We start from the raw sequence: 23894 nt of genomic DNA on the forward strand, positions 1-23894 counted from the left end.
AGAAAAACACTTAGTGAGGTAAGTTAATAATTGTTGATAATGTAAAAGGATTTCTTAGAAGTTTTATTATTTTCATTTGATGATGTCACTGTTACCCATTCATTTGTCCCTAAACTCTGTAAGTATGTAATATTTGAAAATAATATATTCTAATTTATCTTTATGAAAACATCTTTATCAAGACATGTTTGAATGAGAGGAATGGTATTAAAAGCATAGTTTTGGGTAAATATACCACATGAATTTAACTCAGACCATTATACCTACTACTGTGGACAGGAATCCCTTAGAAGAAATGGAGTAGCCATCATAGTCAACAAAAGAGTCCGAAATGCAGTACTTGGATGCAATCTTAAAAACGACAAAATGATCTATGTTCATCTCCAGGGCAAACCATTCAATGTCACAGTAATCCAAGTCTATGCCCTGACCAGTAACGCTGAAGAAGCTGAAGTTGAATGGTTCTATGAAGACCTACAACACCTTTTAGAACTAACACCCAAAAGAGATATCCTTTTCATTATAGAGGACTGGAATGCAAAAGTAGGAAGCCAAGAAACACATGGATTAACAGGCAAATTTGACCTTGGAGTACAGAATGAAGTAGTGCAAAGGCTAATAGAGTTTTGCTAATGTTTCTATGACACACGGGTCATAGAAAAAACACCCTCTTCCAACAACACAAGAGAAGACTACACATGGGTGTCACCAGATGGCCAACACCAAAATCAGATGATTATATTCTTTACAGCCAAAGATGGAGAAACTCTGTACAGTCAGCAAAAACAAGACTAGGAGCTGACTGTGGCTCAGATCATGAACTCCTTATTGCCAGATTCAGACCTAAATTGAAGAAAGTGGGGAAAACCACTAGACCATTCAGATATGACCTAAATCAAATCCCTTTTGATTATACAGTGGAAGTGAGAAATAGCTTTAAGGGACTAGATCTGATAGACAGAGTGCCTGATGAACTATGGACGGAGAGGTTCGTGACATTGTACAGGAGATAGGGAGCAAGACCATCCCCAAGAAAAATAAATGCAAAAAAGCAAAATGGCTGTGTGAGGAGGCCTTACAAATAGCTGTGAAAAGAAGAGAAGTGAAAAGCAAAGGAGAAAAGGAAAGATATAAGCATCTTTGCTTATATTCTTTGGAATGCAGAGTTCCAAAGAATATCAAGGAGAGATAAGAAAGCCTTCCTCTGGGATTAATGCAAAGAAATAGAGGAAAACAATAGAATGAGAAAGGCTAGAGATCTCTTCAAGAAAATTAGAGATACTAAGGGAACATTTCATGCAAAGATGAGCACAATAAAGCACAGAAATGGTATGGACCTAACAGAAGCAGAAGATATTAAGAAGAGGTGGCAAGAATACACAGAAGAACTGTACAAAAAGATCTTCATGACCCAGATAATCACAATGGTGTGATCGCTCACCTAGAGCCAGACATCTGGAATATGAAGTCAAGTGGGCCTTAGGAAGCCTCACTACGAGCAAAGCTAGTGGAGGTGATAGAATTCCAGTTGAGCTATTTCAAATCCTAAAAGATGATGCTGTGAAAGTGCTGCATTCAATATGCCAGTAAATTTGGAAAACTCAGCAGTGGCCATAGGACTGGGAAAGGTCAGTTTTCATTCCAATTCCAAAGAAAGGCAATGCCAAAGAATGCTCAAACTCCCACACAATTGCACTCATCTCTCACGCTAGTAAAGTAATTCTCAAAATTCTCCAAGCCAGGCTTCAGCAATACATGAACCGTGAACTTCCAGATGTTCAAGCTGGATTTAGAAAAGGCAGAGGAACCAGAGATCAAATTGCCAACATCTGCTGAATCATCAAAAAAACAAGAGAGTTCCAGATAAACATCTATTTCTGCTTTATTGACTATGCCAAAACCTTTGACTGTGTGAACCGCAACAAACTGTGGAAATTCTGAAGAGATGGGAATACCAGACCACCTGACCTGCCTCTTGAGAAATATGTATGCATGTCAGGAAGCAACAGTTAGAACTGGACACGGAAAACAGATTGGTTCCAAATAGGAAAAGGAGTACGTCAAGGGTGTATATTGTCACCCTGCTTATTTAATTTACATGCAGAGTACATCATGAGAAACCCTGAGCTGGATGAAGCACAAGTTGCTATCAAGATTGCTGGGAGAAATATCAATAACCTCAAATAGGCAGATGACACCACCCTTATGGCAGAAAGCGAAGAAAAACTAAAGAACCTCTTGATGAAAGTGAAAGAGGAGAGTGAAAAAGCTTGCTTAAAACTCAACACTCAGAAAATTAAGACCATGGCATCCAGTCCCATCACTTCATGGCAAATAGATGAGGAAACAGTGAAAACAGTGAGAGACTTTATTTTTGGGGGCTCCAAAATCACTGCAGATGGTGATTGCAACCGTGAAAGTAAAAGACACTTGCTTCTTGGAAGAAAAGTTATGACCAACCTAGATAGCATATTAAAAAGCAGAGACATTACTTTGTCAACAAAGGTCCATCTAGTCAAAGCTATGGTGTTTTCAGTAGTCATGTATGGATGTGAGGGTTGGCCTATAAAGAAAGCTGAGCACCGAAGAATTGATGCTTTTGAACTGTGGTGTTAGAGAAGACTCTTGAGAATCCTTTGGACTGCAAGGAGATCCAACCAGTCCATCCTAAAGGAAATCAGTCCTGGGTGTTGTTTGGAAGGACTGAAGCTGAAACTCCAATACTTTGGCCACCTGATGCAAAGAACTGACTCATTTGAAAAGACCCTGATGCTGGGAAAGATTGAAGATGGGAGGAGAAGGGGATGACAGAAAATGAGCTGGTTGGATGGCATCACTGACTTAATGGACATGAGCTGGGTGAACTCTGGGAGTTGGTGATGGACAGGGAGGCCTGGCATGCTGCAGCTCATGGGGTCGCAAAGAGTCGGACATGATTGAGCGACTGAACTAATACCACATTAAGAGAGTAGGAAGAAAATCAGAAGATAGTATTGGTTTATACTTTTATTATTCAATTAGGATATTCAGTGAAGCAAGTTTATGATGGTCAAGCTGAAAGTAAAAACTGGAGATGCTCATATGTAATAATATTTGATAAGTTGTAAAGTACAAAAAGCACAAAAGCTAAAAAAAGTCAGTATTTATTTATAATCATTTGATTCCTTTTTAAAGGTGTATATCTAGACTCTGAGAGGAGAGCTTTGTTATTTTCTATGCTAATGAGGTGTTCATGACTTTTAATTATTCCCCTTAAGTGTGCCATTGCTCAAAGAACATTTTAATGACTTTCATTCATGTGCTATATTTTAAATGTGTTTCTTAAGGCCAACCCCAGAAGAGTTAATGCAGGACAATGTGTTCAGTGAAGTGTTACCCTTATACACTCCCTTTATCAAACCTGCTAGCCTGTTTTCTTCTTCTCTGAGATGTGCTGATTTGACTCTGCCGGAGGATATCAGTCAGTTGTGTAAAGGTAATGATAAAGAATACTAAGAATAGAAGCCATGTGTTTAAAGGAAGTACCCTTATCCTAATTTCAGTTTTGAATTTGTCAACAGTATATATTTATATTAGTGAGACTTTTTGGATACTTATCTGAGAGTTAAGTAATTTTGGAAGTGGTTAAAATATAACCTAACATTTTAATCCTTTAAATTTAAATTACTTTGGAGCGAGGATTTTAAGAATCAAAGAAGTAGTATAAAACAAAAAATTTTTTCTTATTATGTAAACCAGGGCCCTAATCAGATCTGGTTTACAATGAAATTTCTGTTACCTTAATATTTATATAAATTTCATAAAATTTATTATAAATTATCTAAAAATCATATTATTGTTAAGTGCATTATTATTATATTCCATGTTTGTAAGAGAATACCACCTTTTCTCTTTTCATTCCTCTCTGAAAATTACAGCTCTCAAAATGTGTTTTTTAGTGACACCAGTTTATATAAAAAATTAATATGACATAATCATGGTAGGAAATACTAAACATTCATTCAGTCAGATACTTACTGAGTTTCTACTATGTTCAATACACTATATCTTCAAGTATCATTTGTGCCAACTGGGAAGGTAAACAGACATTCAATCACATAGTTACTATTGTAAGTGAAGATCCAAGACTTCCTTGGCAATCCAAGTGGTTAACATTCTGCACTTCTTATGTAAGGGGGATGTGTTCAATCCCTTGTCTGAGAACTAAGGTCCCACATGCTGTGTGGAGTGGCCAAAAAAAAATTAAGTGAAGGTCAGTATGAACATAGTACAATGGAAGCAAAGCCTCTGTGAGACATCAAGACCTTTAAAGGAGGCAGAAATTGTCTCAAGACAGAGCATGGGACAGGGTGTGCTCGTTGCCTACTCAAGTGCTTCTTTTGCTGCTATTTCTTTCCTGCAGGGCTTGATATATCTAATGTGTGTGTGTGTCCCATATATATATGCCTATGTGTATATATCTCTGATATAGAGGATAAAAATCACACTTTTTTCTCAAAGAAGCTGGATGCACAACCAGTATGTATTTCTGCATTTAATCCTCTGCATTTTGTAATATGAATATTGTAAAGGGAATCTTACTGTGTTCTTCAGATTTTACTTTTTTAAAATGTCAGCTATTATTGCCTGTTGCCTTTTAATAAAAACAGAAAGTGTGATAGCTATTTTTTAAAATTTTCCACTAATAGATATAAACAATGACTACCTGGCAGAAAGATCTATTGAAGAAGTGTATTACCTTTGGTGTTTAGCTGGAGGTGACTTGGAAAAAGAGCTTGTGAACAAGGAAATCATTCGATCCAAACCACCTATCTGCACACTCCCCAAGTAAGGAAAGAAAACATCTCTTGGAAATGAGAGAAATCTAGTAATAACTTTTTTTAATTTGATAGTTTTTTCTTTTAGTAGGTAGACATTCTAGCTAAGTGATTGTGAAAACAATTTGAAATCAATACCTTGCTTCCTTGGCAGGAGTTTCTTTTTTTATTCAGTTTTTCCATGTTTTTTTTTTTTTTATTTTTTAATTGGTGGAAAATTGCTTTACAATTTAGTGTTGGTTTCTGCTGTACAACAATGCAAATCAGTCATAAATATATATATATATATATATATATATATCTCTTTCCTCCTGAGCCTCCCTACCTTCCTCCAGTCTCACCTATCTAGGTCATCACAGAGCACCAGGCTAGGTTCCCTGTGTTATTTAGCAACTTCCCACTATTTTACAGATGGAAATATATATATGACAATGCTGTTTTCTCAATTCATCCACCCTCATCATCCCCCTCAATGGACATGAGTTTAAGTAAACTCTGGAAGTTGATGATGGACAGGGAGGCCTGGTGTGCTACAGTCCATGGGGTCGCAAGGAGTCAGACACAACTGAGCGACTGAACTGAACTAAACTCATCTTCCCCTGTGTCCACAAGTCTGTTGTCTACTAGGTTCATTATTACCATTTTTTTTTTTAGATTCCATATATATGCATTAATATACAATACTTGTTTTTCTTTTTCTGACTTAGTTCACTCTGTATAAGAGGCTCTAGGTTCATCCACTTCACTACAACTGACTCAAATTTGTTCCTTTTTATGCTGAGTAATATTCCATTATATAAATGTACAACTTCTTTATCCATTCATCTGTTGATGGACATCTAGGTTGCTTCTTTCCTGGCTATTGTAAATATTGCTGTAATGAACATTGGGGTACATGTGTCTTTTAGAGTTCTGGTTTTCTCTGGATATATGCCCAAGAGTGAGATTGCTGGGTCATATGGTAGATTTATTCCTGTTCTTTTAAGGAATCTCCATACTGTTTTCCATAATGGCTGTTTCAGCTTGCATTCCCACCAACCAACAGTGCACGAGGTTGACCTTTTCTCCACATCCTCTCCAGCATTTATTGTTTGTAGATTTTTTGTTGATAGCCATTCTGACTAGTGTGAGGTGATACATTATATAGTTTTGATTTCCATTTCTCTAATAACAAGTGTGAGCCCCTTTTCATGTGTTTATTGGCCATCTGTGTGTCTTCTTTGGTGAAATGTTTGGTAGGAGTTTCTAATTGCAGAGTTCTTATCAGTGCTTTTGTTATTTTTAAAACTACTGTTTTTAATAAGTTATTTGTATTATGATCTATTTGAAGTAAAGGTATTATTATGGAACATCTCACAATAGTTGGTGATCAATTAAAAAAATGGTACAAATAGAACAGTAATATTTAAGAGAGTTAATATACTAGGCCAGTATGCCCATTATGAGGAACTATTTTTTTTTTTTTTTTTTTACTTCTAATGATATTTTAAAATATACTGAGAGACCTCATTGCTGTCCTAGAGATATCATGGCACTAAAGCGCTGTTGAAAAACTGCAAAGTTGTATAAGGTCTTAGACACCATCTTATAAATTACTTAGAAATTAAATGACAATACAATGCTAAGAGCCAAAACTGTTAATTGTTCCATTGCTCATCATGTTCATTCATAAAAATGAGAACCTACATCTCTTTCCATCAGTGCTTTAAAGTTTTAATTTTAGGTTTTAGGACTAGATTTGATCTTTGTAGATAACTATAAAAACCATCTGCTGATCATTTTTTTCATCGTAGGTAAATTTTAGGCTAATCGTTTGAATACAGCACTAATTCTGTACCTTTCCCCTCTTTTAAACTGATTCTTAAATATTAACTTCAATTGTACTGTTCACATGATGCATTAAGTAGAAAAATCAGAAATAAGATGATGGCAATTCCGAGTGAATGGTTTGAAGGATATAAAAATTAATTCTCTAAAATTCTAAATATGTGTATTACTCAGTAATCTTTCTCCTGAGAAGTTATCATCATTACCATTTTATTTTCTTCCTCCTTTTATCATTTTTTACCTATATAAAGTTCCTCAGGAACATGTTACATACCGTCAGTGTAATTTTATCATTGCACCTGCATGAACAGTGTAAATCATATTCTTGTATCCCTAAGATGCTTTATATTCATATACTGTATTTACAGGGGCCTTCCGGGTGGCTCAGTGGTAAAGAATCTGCATGCAGGAGTCTTGGGTTCAGTCTCGGGAAGGACCCTGAAGGAGGAAGTGGCAGTCCGCTCCAGTATTCTTCCCTGTAGACATGGACAGAGTTGCCTAGCAGGCTGCAGTCCATGGGGTTGCAAAGAGTCAGACACAACTGGGTCACTGGGCACACATGCACTGTGTCTATACAAACTCAACATATGTTTAAAAATGATTTTTTTTGGAGAAATTTCTGCCACCAATTACAGATTTTATTCAGTCTAAAATTTCTTTCTTTCTTTTGATAAAGAGATTTATGATTTAGAGTAAATTTTATTTTCTAGAAGAAACAGTAAATTGGATTTCTATGCTCATTAAACTAACTTATTTTTAAAATCTCTTTTCAGTTTTCTCTTTGAAGATGGTGAAAGCTTTGGACAAGGTCGAGATAGAAGTTCACTATTAGATGACACCACTGTGACACTGTCATTATGTCAGCTAAGAAATGTGAGAATGGAATTTTGGCAAATTTGCTTCAGATCTTTTTCCTTCTTCCCTTCCTCCTTCCCTCCCTCCTTCCCTTAGTGGCTTCTTCTTTTTTTTTTTTTTAATAAAACCTTACAGATACACATGAAGCCTAGATTTCTTCCTGATATCATAAAATATGTGAGCATTTCTTTAAGATACGTGCCCAGGAGTGACATTGTTGGAAAATAGGATCTGCAATCAGTCTAGTATCTATTGTCGTATTTTCTGTTCACAGAAATGATCTTATCACTTTATCTTTTTACCATCATTGGATAAGGGTTCTCATTTCTCCATATATGTGGTAACATATGATCTTATCAAATTCTTAAAAAATTATTATTCTAAAAGGTGCAAAATGGTATTTTGCTGTAATACTAATTTTCAATTACCAGATTACTGTACAGTTATGAGCCCTTTTATATTTTTTGTGATTTGCTTACCTCTTCAGTATATTGCTAGTTTTTAATCTCTTGCCAGTGTTTTTGAATGATTTCTTATTGAGGATTTTAAAAATGTATTTATTTACATAGTCTTTATTGGCTATACAGGCATACCTCAGTTATCTCACTTAGCTTTATGATTTTTCTTGCTCTAAAGTTAGTTTTGTTTGAAATTAATCTAGCTATCCTAGTTTTCTTTTAATTAGTGTTATTCATGGTATATCTTTATTCCTTTACTTTTAATGTATCTATTTATATTTAAAGTGGGTTTCTTTCAGATAATGTAGAGTGTGTCTTTCTTACTACTTTTGAAGGAAAATTTTGTTGGATACAAAATTCTAGGTTTTTTTTTTTCTTTTATACTTTAAACATTTCATCCCACTCTCTTGCTTGCATGGTTTCTGAAGAGCTGTCTGATGTAATTCTTATCGTTTTCCTCTATAGGTCAGGTTCCTTTTTTAGTTTCTGTCAAGGTTTTCTATTTGTTATTTGAGTTTTTGCAGTTTAAATATGATGTGCCTAGATGTAGATTTTAAAAAAATGTTTCCTGCTTGATGGTCTCTGAGCTTTCTTGGGACTTTTCATTTGGTGTATGTCTGATTTTAAAATTTCTGTCATTACTTCAAATATCTCTTCCATTTCTTTCTCTCTCCTCTTGGGTATTCCTGTCACACATAGGTTACATCCTCTGATTATTCCTTAGTATTTTCATCTTTCTGCTTATATTGCCTACCTCTTCTTGCATGTGGTTCATTTTTTCCCTTATAACCTTTAGCATTTTAATCAGTTATTTTAAATTCCTGGTCTGATAATTCCAAAATCTCTGCCATGTGTGAATCTGGTTCTGAAGAGTGCTTGGTCTCTGCAGAATGTCTTTTTTATACTTTAGCATGCCTTACAATTTGGGGGGTGGAGGAGAATGCAACATGATATATTGGTAAAAAGAACTGTAATAACTAGATCTTCAGTGAAAGATTTCATGTTTATCTAGCTGTTTACTCTTTGTGTAGCTTTTTTGTCAGAGTAAAATCCTCAAATGCCAATGTTCTTATCTTCCTTACTGTCTTTATTTCTCTGGAGACACAGAATCTGAGGCTTGCAGTTCTTTCAGCCGGAATCTCCTGTATCATACAGAAACTTTGTTGTTGCTCAGTCACTCAGTGTCCAACTTTGCAACCCCAGGGATTGCAGCTTGCCAGGCTTCCCGGTCCTTCACAGAAACTCTACGTATGGAAATAAGATAGGGGAGGGAAAGTCGATTGAAGGGCTGATCCTATCATTAAGTCTCAGTGTTTTAGTGAGCCTGTGTCTCTGGGCTGTGGAACTCTCAGCTTCCCTCCCTGTTACTTTAGGTGAGACAGGAAGGCTACAGAGAACCGTAATTGGGTATTTCTTCTTCCCCACATCAAGACTATAAGGACCTAGAATTTTGTATTTCCCTTACCACAGGTCATTTAGGCTCTGGTAAAAGAGTTTCCCTGAAGAGCAGGCCTTTACGTAAGACAAGACACCCTAGGAGGAGTTCAGAATGGTTATTTTGCCCCTTCTCGTGCAAGAGACAGGAGGGGATTTTTCTTAGGCCTTCACCCTGAGAACATGTTGAGACTTATGGGGGTAAAACTCAAGAAAGTGTGAAGTTTCCCTTAGGTCTGGGCCTCCACAGGTTTTTATCTCCCAAGCTCCTATTGGGTAACATTTTGCCCTGATTCTGATAGTTCTAAAGAGGGTTGTAATTTTCAGTTTTTTTCAGCTTTTTTCTTGTTGTTAGGGCAGAAAGGATGACTTCCACACTGATGGAGTATTGGTCTGAAAACCAAAATTTCTAGCCTTTTTATTTTTAATCACCTATGTGCATCCTTAATCGTGTCCAGCTCTAAAGGTAGACTAGGTAATTTCCCTTGTCTGTCTCTAGGCCAGCAGTTCAGCACCCTCTCCCCGTGCACGCACGCACTCATACGCCCGGAGTTTTCTTCTCCTGGACGTAGCAGGGCCTCCCTCCAGTGTGACTGCCTGTGAATTGGGTGCCTGAGGCTCTGTGCTGTTGTCCTCTGAGACCCTAGTCCACAGTTCTGTGTCCTTTAGCACTAGCTTAGCCCCCTTCTCTCTAAGTGCAGCTTTGTGTCTTCTGTCACTGCATTTCATTACTCTTACAGGCGCTTCCTCTCATTTAATATTTTAAATGTTATGGAGTAGGAGGGTATTAGAGTCTCTTACCTGCTTAAATGCCAGCAACAGAAAATTAAAATATATAATTATTACATTTGATATTCTAAACTTATCATCCCTTTGAAGTGAAAGACTGTGTACAGTGGATAAAATAAGTAGCAATGCAAGGTGGTAAAAATAAAATATATCCAAAATATATGTTTCAACTACTTTTATTTAACTCTCAGTTTGTTTCTTTAATTTAAATCTGATACAAGTGATATGAATACAAGTTAAATGAATGTGGACTTTAGTTTTATTTCCCCAATTCCCTTACAATTCCACTTTTGAAATTTAAAATACTTTTTTCTAGAATTATTAAGAAAAAATTTTAATGTTAATTTTTAAAATAATATGGAAATGAATAATAATTTTACCTTATACTTTTCTGTGTAAGAAATTTTGCCTTTTATAAACCTTTGATATGCTAAATTTTTAGCTAGAAAAAAACAGAAAAGATATTAACTATATTTATGACTTTCAGGACAGTAAAACTTAAAAATTGTAAGTTAATAATGCAGTAAAATTTGTGAAAATTTTAGTTTTCAATTTAGAATTTTAATCCATGAAAGAAATACCTAAAGTCTTAAAAGCAAAATGGTAAATGCATGTTCAATTTTAGAGAAAAGCTAGGCATAAAGTCACTTTTTATCAGATTCATAGTGTTGGGGTTTTTTTGGCTTTTAAAAATTCTGGGAACAACTTCCATGGATGAGTGCATAGATGCTAATCAACAGAAGATCAATGCTGACTCTACACAGCTCCATCTTCTACGTCAATCCCCAGAGAAGCAGATACTCTGCCTTCCAGTTGGAAGTTGAACTGAGCAGCAGACAGGATGGCAGTAACTTTTAATCACCCTGCTTACAGTGTATCTAAGATTTTACTTTACTCTGACAGCCTTCGTTTTTAAAGAATATCTATAATTCTGGCAATATTATTATTTGGAGTAACATTTATTATAATGACTGTGGAAAAAATAAATTGATTTTTGTTAGTTGATTTATCAGCTCTTTGAATCATTTATGTTCAAAGTATGATGTGAGAAATTCTTTTGAATCCTTTTTATATCCTCTTACTTTTGTCTAACTTTTTTATTAATGTCAAAACAAAAATCTGACTTTTAGGAATATGTATTCAAAAGTACCTTTTAAAATAATCTTCATATAATTTTTAAATAGTTATCCATTTGTTAAAATTTATACTAACTTCAGTATTTCTGAATACTTTATTTAGTATTTACATTTGGAAAACTTTTATAATAGGTATCTAATCTCTACTAGAGGTACCTAGAGGTCAAAAAATCAAAAAGCAGTTCTTCACAGATAAATTTAATCACTGGAGGCATGGCATATTTTCATATATATGTTAGGAATGAATTTTAGAGTCTATAACTTTTCTTGTTACCTTTATAAATTCATATTTTTCTGTCAGTTTTTCTTTTAAATATGGGTCAGCATTTCTGTCACAGATCCTAAATATCAAATATTTTCTCTCTCAATTCACAGAGATTAAAAGATGTTGGTGGAGAAGCATTTTACCCACTACTTGAAGATGAGTGAGTATATCATCTCCTTTTACATTTATTTTCCCTATCTGTTTATGTTATTCTGGTGAGAAGCTTGTACATTTTCTTTGGAAAGTTTTTCCTAAAATGAACACAAAAATATGGTATTTTAATTTTTAAAATTTTTTTACCTTTTGTCAACTTTTCTGCTTTTGTTTCTCTTTTACAGTCAGTCTAATTTACCTCATTCAAACAGCAATAATGAGCTGTCTGCAGCTGCCACTCTCCCTTTAATCATCCGAGAGAGGGATACAGAGTACCAGCTAAACAGAATCGTTCTCTTTGACAGGCTGCTAAAGGTAGAGATTCTAAAATGTAAAGTGTTATAAGTGCCCGTATCCAGTCCTCATCTTTTATTCATTCATAATTCTTAGGGAATCTTGATGTCATGAGAAGACTAATTCTTGTGACTTATGTTTTCTGATTAATTTTAATTATAAATGATACCTATTCATAGTATATAAAATTAAAAAGTAAACAAGATGCAGGAATCTATACACAATCATATGAGATATTAATATCCTTACTATTTAAAGAACACCTAGAAACCAAAAGAAAAAAGCACTATTATCTAAACAGGGAAATAGATAAAGAACACAGTAGAAATACAACTAGTCAGTAAATCTATTAGAGAATGTATCCTTACTATTAATAGAAATTTTAAAAAGTAAAATAGCCTTTTCTTGCATACCAAATTAGCAGAGTGATTAAGATATATTAAGATTGGAACTCTCATTCTTTTGGAATAAGTGTAAGTTGATAGAAACATTTTGTACAACAATTGAAGGTATATATCAAGAGCATTAACAACATCCATACCCTTTATCCTAATATTTCTCTTCTAGAAATTTCTCATGGCATACAAATTTACAAATAGACAAGTTTGTATGCAAAGATATAGGAGAAACTGTAATAATATATTTATTTAATACTTTCTGTATCTTCAGATATTTTACAAAGAGCCTTACTTATATTACTTTACCTATATGAAACTGATATTATTCTCAGAATGAGTCTTTCTTAGTTCTTGCAGAGCACAAGATAGAGAGGTATGACTAAAAACAGTAGACTCAACTCCTCTCATTGATTGTGTAATATGAGATTTACAGAAGATAGAGAACTATTTCACTGCTAACTTTTATGTATTAATAACACCAAAGTTATTTCAGGTAATTAGAAACATTACAGTTCACCTTCAGCTTTTTCACTGGTGTATTGAGAACTGGCTAAAGAGATGGCACTGGTAATTTGAGGTATTTTTCATATCTTTTTTTTTATCTGTAGGCTTATCCATATAAAAAAAATCAAATTTGGAAAGAAGCAAGAGTCGACATCCCTCCTCTTATGAGAGGTTTAACCTGGGCTGCTCTTCTGGGAGTTGAGGTAAAAAAGAAGAGAAGGTTAGAAGCTGATTAATAGTACTAGGAAAAAAGAATGAAAGTGCCTTCTGAATACATACTTTTCAAGGTTTTAGAAAATTATGTAGTAAAATATGAGCATTAAGAATCTTTGGCAATTTTAAGTGAAAAGAATAAAGGAATAGACTAGATGGAGTAGAAAAATATCCCTAATAGTATATTTAATGAACTCAAATTGTCTTGATTATTAATTTTAACACCAGAATATTTTAAGAATATATACCCATCATTTGTAAGTCTGTAGACCTGCGTATAAAGTATGTTCCTCTAGGAACAGGTTTGCCTATTTATAAGTAGTTCTGTCTAAGTTTGGAGAACTCTTCCACTCTAATTGGAACCTTGTCAGAAATCATTAACATAATTTAGTGCCTTTTGACACATCTGTCTTGTCAGAAGCACACTGCTAAGAGAAGTAGCAACTTTATCTTGTACAATACCCTATCTGTGGCAGTGAGGAAAGGAGAGGTGGCACAAAATTATTAGGGTGACTTGCAGTGCTCACAGAGAACAGCAGTCATAATAATGAGCCAAACCCTACCAGATTGTTCCCTTTTCTGTCAATTTCCTTGGCATCTTACCTTCATCTGTTCTCTTATAGATATCTTATGGATGTCCATCACCTATTTTTTGTGTGTGAATTTTCCCAAATATTTTTAATCCTTTTCACTCTCTGTTGAAAGATTTCCTTTCTTCCTTTTTTATTCTTTTGGTGAGAATCTCTGAACACTTTTGAGTTTGGTTGCTTCTTTTATAAGAATGTCTAATGTTCTATACCATACATCATTAGTTAGAATTGTAATTCTTTAAGCATATAAAATAACTTTAAGCATATAATGTCACTAAGGACTTCCAAGGTCCAAGTCTTTCATTAAATAGATGTGCCAGAGAAGTTGATGCAGCATATAATGTCAGAATTTGAACCCCAAATTCTGGCTCTTTCTCTGCTGTTAAGGTTTACCAGACCAATAAGAATTGTTCTGTGCTTAGTCTTATAGAACATGACCAAAATTTTAAGTGGTTTATTCAATTGTTCTTTCTATAATGGTATAACTGAAAAATGTAAATGATTCCTCTAGTTTCTTAATGATTTTATAACTACATGATATTCCACTCTGATTCATCCCAAACTTCTGCTTCCTTGTGCTGAACTACCACTCCTGTAAACAGTTTCATTTTATCTTTGCTTTCATTACCAATTTTTAACAGGAATATTTCTTGTGGGATGAACCCCACTCCCTTCCCCTGAATTTAAAAAAATTTTCTCCTTGAAGTTTACTACGCATGAGATACAGTGATAAAGAACAGAAAGGCTGTGTTTTGTGTCATTGTGGAGGCTGGGAGATTGGCTAAGCATATTCATTAGCCATGGGACTCATTCAACATGTATGTCTTACAGTATGTATGATTCAAATATCTGCCTCAGCAAAATGGTAAATTGTTTCAGACTTTTATCGCAAACTGTCAAAATGTAGAAAAGTTTTCTAAGGGTATACTTTGAGCTTGAGTGTGTCTGTCTATAACTGAGTGTGCTTTCAAAGATAGATGTTTTTAAGTAGATTTTGCCTAAATTTATTATTTATTAAAGGTATGATGAAGTAATTTATGTTCTCTTTTTTTATTTGCAGGGGGCTATTCATGCCAAGTATGATGCAATTGATAAAGACACTCCAATTCCTACAGATAGACAGGTATGATATAGATTTTCTTAAACAACCTAGATAAGTTTGCCCAATCTTTCAATTTTAGAAAGGCATGAGAAATTTTCTTCCTTTCATCATGAATACTCAGCAGCCTTTATATGCATATGATATTAGAGAAGCATAAGTCTTACCTCTCTCGGATATAGTCTAACTCATTAGTGAGTCAGAACTATTCCTTTAAGGAGTTTAGGCCAAGTAACTTTTCCTAGTATGTACCTTTTTTGTCTGAAGAATTTGTGCTTTATTTAGACCAGATTGTAAAGTAAGATTTTTTGAAAACTAAATTAACATATACTTTTTCAAAAGAAATGATCTGCTTTTCTTATTTAAGTATACTTAAAACTTTTTAGCGTTCCTGGAGGATTAGTATAAAGTTCAAACACTTCAAAACATCAGGATTATTGTAGGCAGCCAATTCTTGAATTCATAATACAATTTCTCCTCTTCCTTGTCTTGGGATTTATTGGTGATCTGTCTATTATAGTTCTACCATATTGTTTTGCTGTTTCACAGATTGAAGTGGATATTCCTCGTTGTCATCAGTATGATGAGCTGTTATCCTCACCAGAAGGTCATGCAAAATTTCGGCGTGTCTTAAAAGCCTGGGTTGTATCCCATCCTGATCTTGTGTATTGGCAAGGTAACTTTTTTCCCCAATTACTAAGACTTTTTGAAGTGTTAGGAACATGTTGCATAACTGATAATTTTTAAAATCAAAACAAACTATCAAATTATCTTTGGCTTTAAGAAAAGTCAGTAGTAAGCTATGCTCCATTTTTTGAGATGTTTATATGAGCACTTTTTTAAAAAACTTTGTCTAAATGTCTAGTGAATATCATTTAAATGCATGACATTTAATGAAACAACCTGTCATCATATTGATTAGCAAAGTATAAAGAATATTTTGTACTGTTATAGTCTTTGTGCATACATTTTTAATCCTTGATTCAAATAATAAAATAATTTTGTACTGTAAATAATTTGGGGCTAGTTTATATTCTTGATATTTAATGATTTATAGCTTTTGCTTATCAATTATTAGGTTATTAGGAATTTGGGAATATATATCACCCTGGAGTTCTCATTTTTTCTCTTTTTAAAAAATATCTATAATGCTCCATCTCCTTGATTTTTACCTTTTCTCATTACTCTTTTTGCTGTCATTGATAAATTCATGAGTGAGAAATCCATTCCACCTAGTGTTAGTTTTTAATTTGTTGTTATGAATAGTAATCTTTATATTTCAATTCTGTCTCTGTTTCTGGCCAAACTTGAAAATAAAGCTATTGTTTTTTTCTAGCTCTATTCATTTTAGAGTTCCATGTCTCCCTAACAGTTATAGATAAATTTATATACATTCTTTTAGCGTGACAATATGTGAATAGCATTATTATCAATAAAAGAAATGTCATGTATTTATATTTTACTTCACAATTTTTTAAAGAATTTTTTTTCATCTAATAAACATGTAAGAAGAGAAACAGAAAAATTTTCATCTCCTTGACAAGGAAACCTGTTTGGAGTTAAGTGATTACCAAGATCACACAGACAGGGACTGTACTCAACCTTTCTATCAATTGTACATTTTTCTGTTACTATATTTCTCTCCTCCACTTATAATAACCTTAATAATAATAATGGATGCTTTATATTGGATGTTTACTATATGCTAATCACCATCGGTTACTCCTCACAATAACCCATAACATATTTCTGAATGGATCAAATGTATAATACTGAATCTATATGGAAGTAATGCAGAAATCTGAATAAGGTATGTATCTACAATTCTGCTGGATTATGTTTATTTTAATTTTTTCCCCAATCTCTCTCCATCAGGTCTTGACTCGCTTTGTGCTCCGTTTCTATATTTAAATTTCAATAATGAAGGTAAGTCTATTTATCATTTAAATAATTATTGTGTTTATTGTTCTAAAATATTTTATTCAAACATGAAAGCTTCCTCTCTTCCTAGTAGAGCCTGTAAATTTCTGTGAAATAATCTGTTGTGACTCATTTTAGAGGATGTGAAGGATTAACTTATTTCTGGAGGTTTTTAGCTGTAACTAGAGATTTAGAGAGAACCTGATGGATTATTATAAATGCATTCATCTACTTTGGTAACCTTTTTTATGAAACTTTGGAGAAAATTCTGTCCTCCAAAGAAGACTTTTTTAGAGATTAGTCTTCATTTATATATACTTTGTAAATGATTTGTAAGGAAAACAGTATTGATCTTGCATCCTCCAGAGTCTTTTATTTCACCTACTACTTCCTTTTTTTTTAAACCACTACTTCCTTAATGAAGACTGAACCCTCTTGAGATTTGTATTTCCAGAAATTTGTCTTCTGTATGTTTCATATCACAGTTATTTATATACTAATTTAAATATATAGTGAAGCACAGGGAAGCCTGGCATGCTTCATTCCATGGGGTCACAAGGAGTTGGACACAACTTGGCAACTGGACAACAGCAATATACTAATACAGTAACCCTTCTTTTGGTTAGTGGCTTTTTTCTTAATGACAAGGGTTTTTGTTTTGTTTTTTTCTGTCCCCTGATATAATTCCTTTTTTATAGTAGGTCTTTTGATAAATATTTAAATATTTATTATGAATATCCCATAGCATGAATCCTTAGAAACCTTAATCTCAGAATCTCCATCTCTTCAAATTCTGTTTCATATCAGAATTTGCATAGATTCCTGGAATTGAGTACTGGTAGGATAATCCCAGAGAACTAAAACTTCACTAAGTGAATGCTTTTTAAAAATGCCAGTTCTCTAATATTACTTTTTAATCTAGACAAGAGGCCTTGCTGTGTTTAGTTAAGCATAGTTCATTATGATACATATTGATCTAAGAATGGCAAAGGATCTGTATTTGAAAGAACAATTATTACTAGTGTTTTTAAATCCAATGTTCTCAGACTCTTTTCTATGCATCAGTAAAAATTGTGGATATTGAAGTTTATATAGCACAATAATGATTATTATGTTTAGAGATTTTAAAATGCATAAAGTTCTGATAATAAAGAATTTTATTCTTGTAGGATAACGATTTCTTCAGTATTTTTTGTTTTTTTTTGGTTGTTTGGTTATTGCTTTTTCTTTTTGCTGCTGCTACAGTAGTTTGAAATTGAAAAGTTGCTGGAGTGGTTATCTCTTGTTGTGCACAATATTTTCTGTAGGGTTTTCCCCATATAATTTTGTGCTTCCATCAGTTATTAAGTAATTCCTATTTAAAAATAGATTCAAGGAATGTGTGCTGAGTGAGTGAATGACTGCTGATCTTTTACCTCATTAACTAATTTTTTATATTTGCCTTACTCTTTCTTAGCTCTAGCTTATGCCTGTATGTCTGCTTTTATCCCCAAATACCTGTACAACTTCTTCTTGAAAGACAACTCACATGTAATACAAGGTAAGGAAATGTTTCTTTGCCTTTTTATAGGGAAAGTTATTATATCAAACGTGATCAGTACTCAGTTAAATTTATGGTTTTGACTCAACAAAATATGGTGACAGTTTATCACTAAAACACATGAAGAAATAATTAAGTTTAATCTTTCCTCCAAGTCCACAAAATTATGGTGTTTTTCTAATAATTGTTTAATATCTAATCTGAGTTTGGTTCAAATTCAGGTATGCCAGTTTAAGAAAATAGAAGTCCAGCTGTTTGTCTCTGTCACAATTAGCATTGCTAACAAAAAGTGTGCCATGGAACAAGCCTACTAGGAATTAATAAAAATGTAGTATGACCAATAATAATAAAATTTTCAAAGTATGTAATAAAAAAGCTATGATGTAGGAGAGGAATAAGAATTTTAATATGATCTTATTAGACGGGAGAAAGAGTATTCATTTTATATTTCATTGCAGAAATTTTTAGAAATACAAAGCTTCGTTAAAACAGAAAATTGATGAGACATGATTGTGTGGAAAAGAACACCATTAAACCTCGCTTGAAATTTAAGTGGAAATTTCATAAATATCTTGATTCTTTTTTTTAAAATGACTTTCACCCCAGATGGTGCAGTGTTAAAGAATCTGCCTGCCATTGCAGGAATATCAGAAGACATGGATTCAGTCCTTAGGTCAGGAAGATCCCATGGAGTAGAAAATGGCAATCTACTACAGTATTCTTGCCTGGAAAATTCCATGGACAGAGGAGCCTTGCAGGCTGCAGTTCGTAGGGTCACAAAGATTCAGACGCAACTGAGTGACTGAACACACACACGCTTACCTACATAGGTCACCTATCAGAAAATACTATTTTGGGAGATATTTTATCTCTTGATGGAAATTTTCATTATTATAAACCAAAATTATTTTATGAGCATTTTAAAAGATTCAGTAGTGAATCTATGGAATCTATTGTTTTAATTTTATTACCAGTTTGTTTTTCAGTAGCTTCTCTTAAATTCTCTTAGATTGGTTTACAAATAAAAAGACATATGCATTTCAATTTGTTTCATTTTCCCTAAGGAACTGTTAAATGCATTTTTGAAATAACTTGAAATTTGACATTGTCCTGATATGACAGTGCTGGTATCATCAGTTCTGCCATATCTTTTCCTTTAAAGAAATTCTTCTGAATGTAACAAGCCATACTGTATCTCATTGTAAAGCCTATCCTGAGCAACCAAAACATGCCAGCCTTATAATGTATATTTACATATATGAAATAATATATGGTATATAATAATATGCAAAATAATTATATCTACCTATTTTTGTGTGTATTATATATACTCATATATATGTGTGTGTGTATATATATATTTTTTTTTTGGACATGAACTTGAGCAAACTCCAGAAGATGGTGAGGAACAGGGAAGCCTGGCATGCTGTAGTTCATGGGGTCATGAAGAGTTGGACACAACTTGGCAACTGAACAACAGCAACACATGTGCAGTTATAATACATATATAAATCCAGCCATCAGTGTTAGGCAGAACACAACGAAAATGTTTTCATGGTGGATTAGGTTTCTTCAGTAGAGTCTTAATTAGCCATGTAATCCACCATAGTAATTATCTTCTATCAGGCTCAGATAAGAAAGACATTTAATAAACTGGACCATAGCTGTGGAGAATTGCCTGAGGTGTGACTTTACGGTTTAAAATGAAGCGTGCATGCATACTTAGTCGCTTCTGTCGTGTCCGACTCTCTGAGACCATATGGTCCATGGCCTGCCAGGCTCTGTCCATAGGATTCTCCAGGAAAGAATACTGGAGTGGGTTGTCATTCTTCCTCCATTTTATTAATAAGAGTTAATAATCATATGCTTTCATCAACATAAAGTTGAATGCGTATGATTGTTGATGTAGCATACCTCTGGCTTCTAGGTAAATTGGGACTGTAAACATACCATCCCTAGCTGAAAAGAGAAAAATGAAGTTAAAAGTTAAATCCAGAAGTTCTTCCTTGGGATGTGTCCTGGATCTTCACTTTACTGGAACAAATTTCTATATCTGTATATGTAAATAAATTTGAGGTGTAATTACTCTGTATGTGACAGTGTTATTCCTTATTTCAGTATCTATTTACAGTTTCTGAAAAAATGATAAATGTGAGACAGGTTTAATATCACTAGAGAAAATAATTTGTTGAATTTAATACAGAAAAAGTCATTCATCATTTGAATAATTTGTGATTCAGGAAATGAACTGACAGCTCTAAAGGTAGAAAATAAGTTGTGACATAGCTTTTAACAAAAAGCTTTTCTTGTTTAATAATTAGCCATAAGTGATTGAAATAGTAACAAAACAGAAAATTATTTAATAAAGTGTGTTTTCTTCGTGGAAAACTAAATCTAATTCAAAGTGTAAATAAAACTGTAATTTATGTGCATTTAATGTCTTTATTTGATGTACTATGTAAAAGCAATGATTGTTTTAAACTTTATTGTCATTTCAGAGTATCTGACTGTGTTCTCTCAGATGATTGCATTTCATGATCCAGAGCTAAGCAATCATCTCAATGAAATTGGATTTATTCCAGATGTAAGTATTTGGTGCATTAATAGAAATGATGTTAGAAAAAGGAGAAAAGAAATTGGCAACACAACAGAATAAAACTATTTTTAAAGTTTTGTTGTCATAAGAAGTCCATCTATCTAAACAACCATAAACTTTTATTATAAAGTTTATATGGTTACGTACCATGTCTTCACTTAGTAAAGGGAAGTATCTTGTTTTTCTTGATACTATCAAATTAATTTGAAAAACCTGTTAGTGGAATGTTGTATTAAATTGTGCTGTCAGCAGTTTTCACTTGGATTTTATGATATTCAGGCTTGTTTTTGAAGAAGTAGGAAATTGGAACCTAGTGAATTCTTAAGTATTAATAGCTGCTTCTGTGTTTTGCTTGAGATATTACTTGGAAGCTTTGCCAGATTTTGGCTTACTACATTAGCTTCTCAGGTTCCATATCAAACCAAAAGTCAGAGCTGACTCTTGTTAGTCAGAGTGTAGCTTAGCCTGTTACTCACATGTAACTTGTGGCATGGAGTCAAACCTCTTTTAAAAGTCAGTTAGAGTACAATGTCATAGGTTTTTGTAAAACTGAAAAACAAATCCTTTCTGAGTTAGAGATCTCATTATTCCATCTTAACCTTCTTTGTTTCCTGATCATACTGAAATGGGGAACTGAGTTCTGTTCACAGAGTCAAAGAATACCTTTCCTTTTAAGGCTTATATCCAGAAAACAGTATGTTTATGGTAAGATTAGGAGTGAAAATGTTTATATTAACACTATAAATGCAGTTAAAGTGTTAACACTTGAACAGTATAAATACTTCCAGGGTGACTTGAAGTTTAAAAATTCTTTCATAAACATTTCATTTGATACTCAAATCAAATATGTAAGGTGTATGAAGCAAGTAATTTCATCATTTCATAGATAAGAAATTTAGTGTTTGAGAAGGTAATAAAACTAAATCCCAGGACATAAAATTTTAACATATCATTGGACAACCCTCTGTCCCTAGTGTGGTTCATCTTTCAAGGGAAGAACAAAGACAAGACATAAGTGTGCTAATTCTAGCTCGTTGCTCTGTGTGTTGTCCTGTGACTCTGTGGTGTGGTCATCAGGCCTAAAGTAACCATCCTTAGTGAGATTTGCTTCTAGGCCTGTGGAGAAATACCTTTTAGTGGAGTACATGGCTTATTCAATGAGGGCTCCAAAGTAATAGAGACATATTATAAAACAAATAAAATAAGATCAAACCCTACAATTATGTATGGAGATGAAAAACTATTAAAAAATTAACCAGTATAAATATATATTATCATATTATTTGTTTTTATATAACTCTGCCTTTCTTGCTTCACATTATAAATGTGATATATATTACAAGACAATACTAGATTAAATCTTATGGCTGGAATTGAAGAAATTACAGAGGAACTGATTGCCTAATTAGTAATGGTGTTAGATTTATGAGGGAAAAAAATAAACTGTAGACTTTTTTTTTCCTTATTTGCTCTATGCTCGTTTATTTTTTTTTCCATTAATATGTGGATTTTTTTTCATTTTTATGTTGGAGGCTAATTACTTTACAATATTGTAGTGGTTTTTGTCATACATTGACATGACATGACATGACATATAGACTTTTTAAAAGGGATTTCTTTTCAAAAAATTCCCTTGAAAGCACCACTGACCACTTGTGGCTAAAACAGAAAACTATATTAATTTAGTTATACAGGTGGTGCTAGTGGTAAAGAATCTCCCTGCCAGTGCAGGAGATGTAAGAGACATGGGTTTGATCCCTGGGTTGGGAAGATCCCCTGGAGGAGGGAATGGCTTGGGAAATTCCATGAACAGAGGAGCCTGGCGAGCTATAGTCCATGCAGCCACAGAGTTGGACACAACTGAGCAATATACAAAATATGTATGAAATTATAAAGACAGTCTAATAAAATCCTTAGATAAATATTCTTGAACATAAGTAGAATGAAAAAATAGTTTCATATTTTTATGAAAAATAGTTTATCTTAGTTAATCAGAATAATTAAACTCTGCAAGAATGTGGTATATGAGAAGAGGCAAGCAAAACACAGTATCATTAAAAAAATAATACTGTAAACATAATTTGAGTGCTTACTGTGCACCAAGCACTGCTCTCACCCTCTTCTAGCACTCATCTAATCTTCACAAGTTTGAAATCTAGTTAAACAATGACTGTTAAATATTTATGCATAATATCGATTTGGGAAAGGCTAATAGCATGGCAGAAATAAAAGTCTAGATAACTATAACATGAAAGCTAAGAGTCATAGGGATTTCAGCTTAAAAGTTTTCTAATGATTTTGCATCAATTGAGGGGAAATTAGATGTGCTCTTTATAATGTAGAAATCAAGTCAGGGAATCCTTTCAGATCTTGGATTTGATTTTACCCTACTTAAATCTAATAAATGAGCCTCTTACTGTTTCATGGATACTGGGAGAAAATCCAAGACTCCTTTGTCAGAGATAAAGGGCTTTCTCACTCATATCACAGCAAGCAGTGTGAGCATTAGCACATTTCTCTTGATTTCCCTGGGGCTCCCCTGGTGGCTCAGTGGTATAAAATCTGCCTTCAATGCAGGAGCCTCAGGAGACTGCTTTGGGTTCCATCCCTGGGTCTGGAAGATCCCCTAGAGGAAGGCATGGCAACCACTGCAGTGTTCTTGCCTGGGAAATCCCATGGACAGAGGAGCCTGGTGGGCTAAAATTCCATAGCCTTCCAGAGTCAGATAGGATTGAAATGACTTAGCACACAAGCATGCACTTGATTGCCCTTGTTGCCAAGTCCCATAGAGATAACCCGGAAGATCCACATGCTACCTCCAGTTGGTGTGGATTGCACTACAGAGGGGAATCTTTATTATTAATTATTTAATAATTCACTAATTTTTATCAGTTCAGTTTAGTTTAGTTGCTCAGTTTATTTGTTAGTCGCTCAGCTCTTTGTGACTCCCATGGACTGTAGCATGCTAGGCTTCCCAGAGCTTGCTTAGACTCATGTCTGTTGAGT

At 33.8% G+C, this 23894-nt stretch overlaps 1 protein-coding gene across 5 annotated transcripts in view; it reads left to right on the forward strand.

Moving 5' to 3' along the window:
• The window catches only part of TBCK (TBC1 domain containing kinase), a 196061-nt gene that overhangs the window by 62584 nt on the left and 109583 nt on the right, over positions 1-23894 (forward strand). For all 5 annotated transcript variants that reach the window (XM_070452250.1, XM_020901197.2, XM_020901198.2 and 2 more), the window contains 11 exons: positions 3327-3475; positions 4689-4827; positions 7418-7517; positions 11692-11741; positions 11920-12049; positions 13035-13133; positions 14794-14856; positions 15382-15508; positions 16708-16758; positions 18209-18292; positions 20791-20876. In XM_070452250.1, the coding sequence (XP_070308351.1) occupies positions 3327-3475; positions 4689-4827; positions 7418-7517; positions 11692-11741; positions 11920-12049; positions 13035-13133; positions 14794-14856; positions 15382-15508; positions 16708-16758; positions 18209-18292; positions 20791-20876 (1078 nt within the window). The remainder of the gene's footprint in view (positions 1-3326; positions 3476-4688; positions 4828-7417; positions 7518-11691; positions 11742-11919; positions 12050-13034; positions 13134-14793; positions 14857-15381; positions 15509-16707; positions 16759-18208; positions 18293-20790; positions 20877-23894) is intronic.

The sequence above is a fragment of the Odocoileus virginianus genome, chromosome 21 (genome assembly GCF_023699985.2).
Source record: "Odocoileus virginianus isolate 20LAN1187 ecotype Illinois chromosome 21, Ovbor_1.2, whole genome shotgun sequence".
Lineage (NCBI taxonomy): Eukaryota > Metazoa > Chordata > Mammalia > Artiodactyla > Cervidae > Odocoileus > Odocoileus virginianus.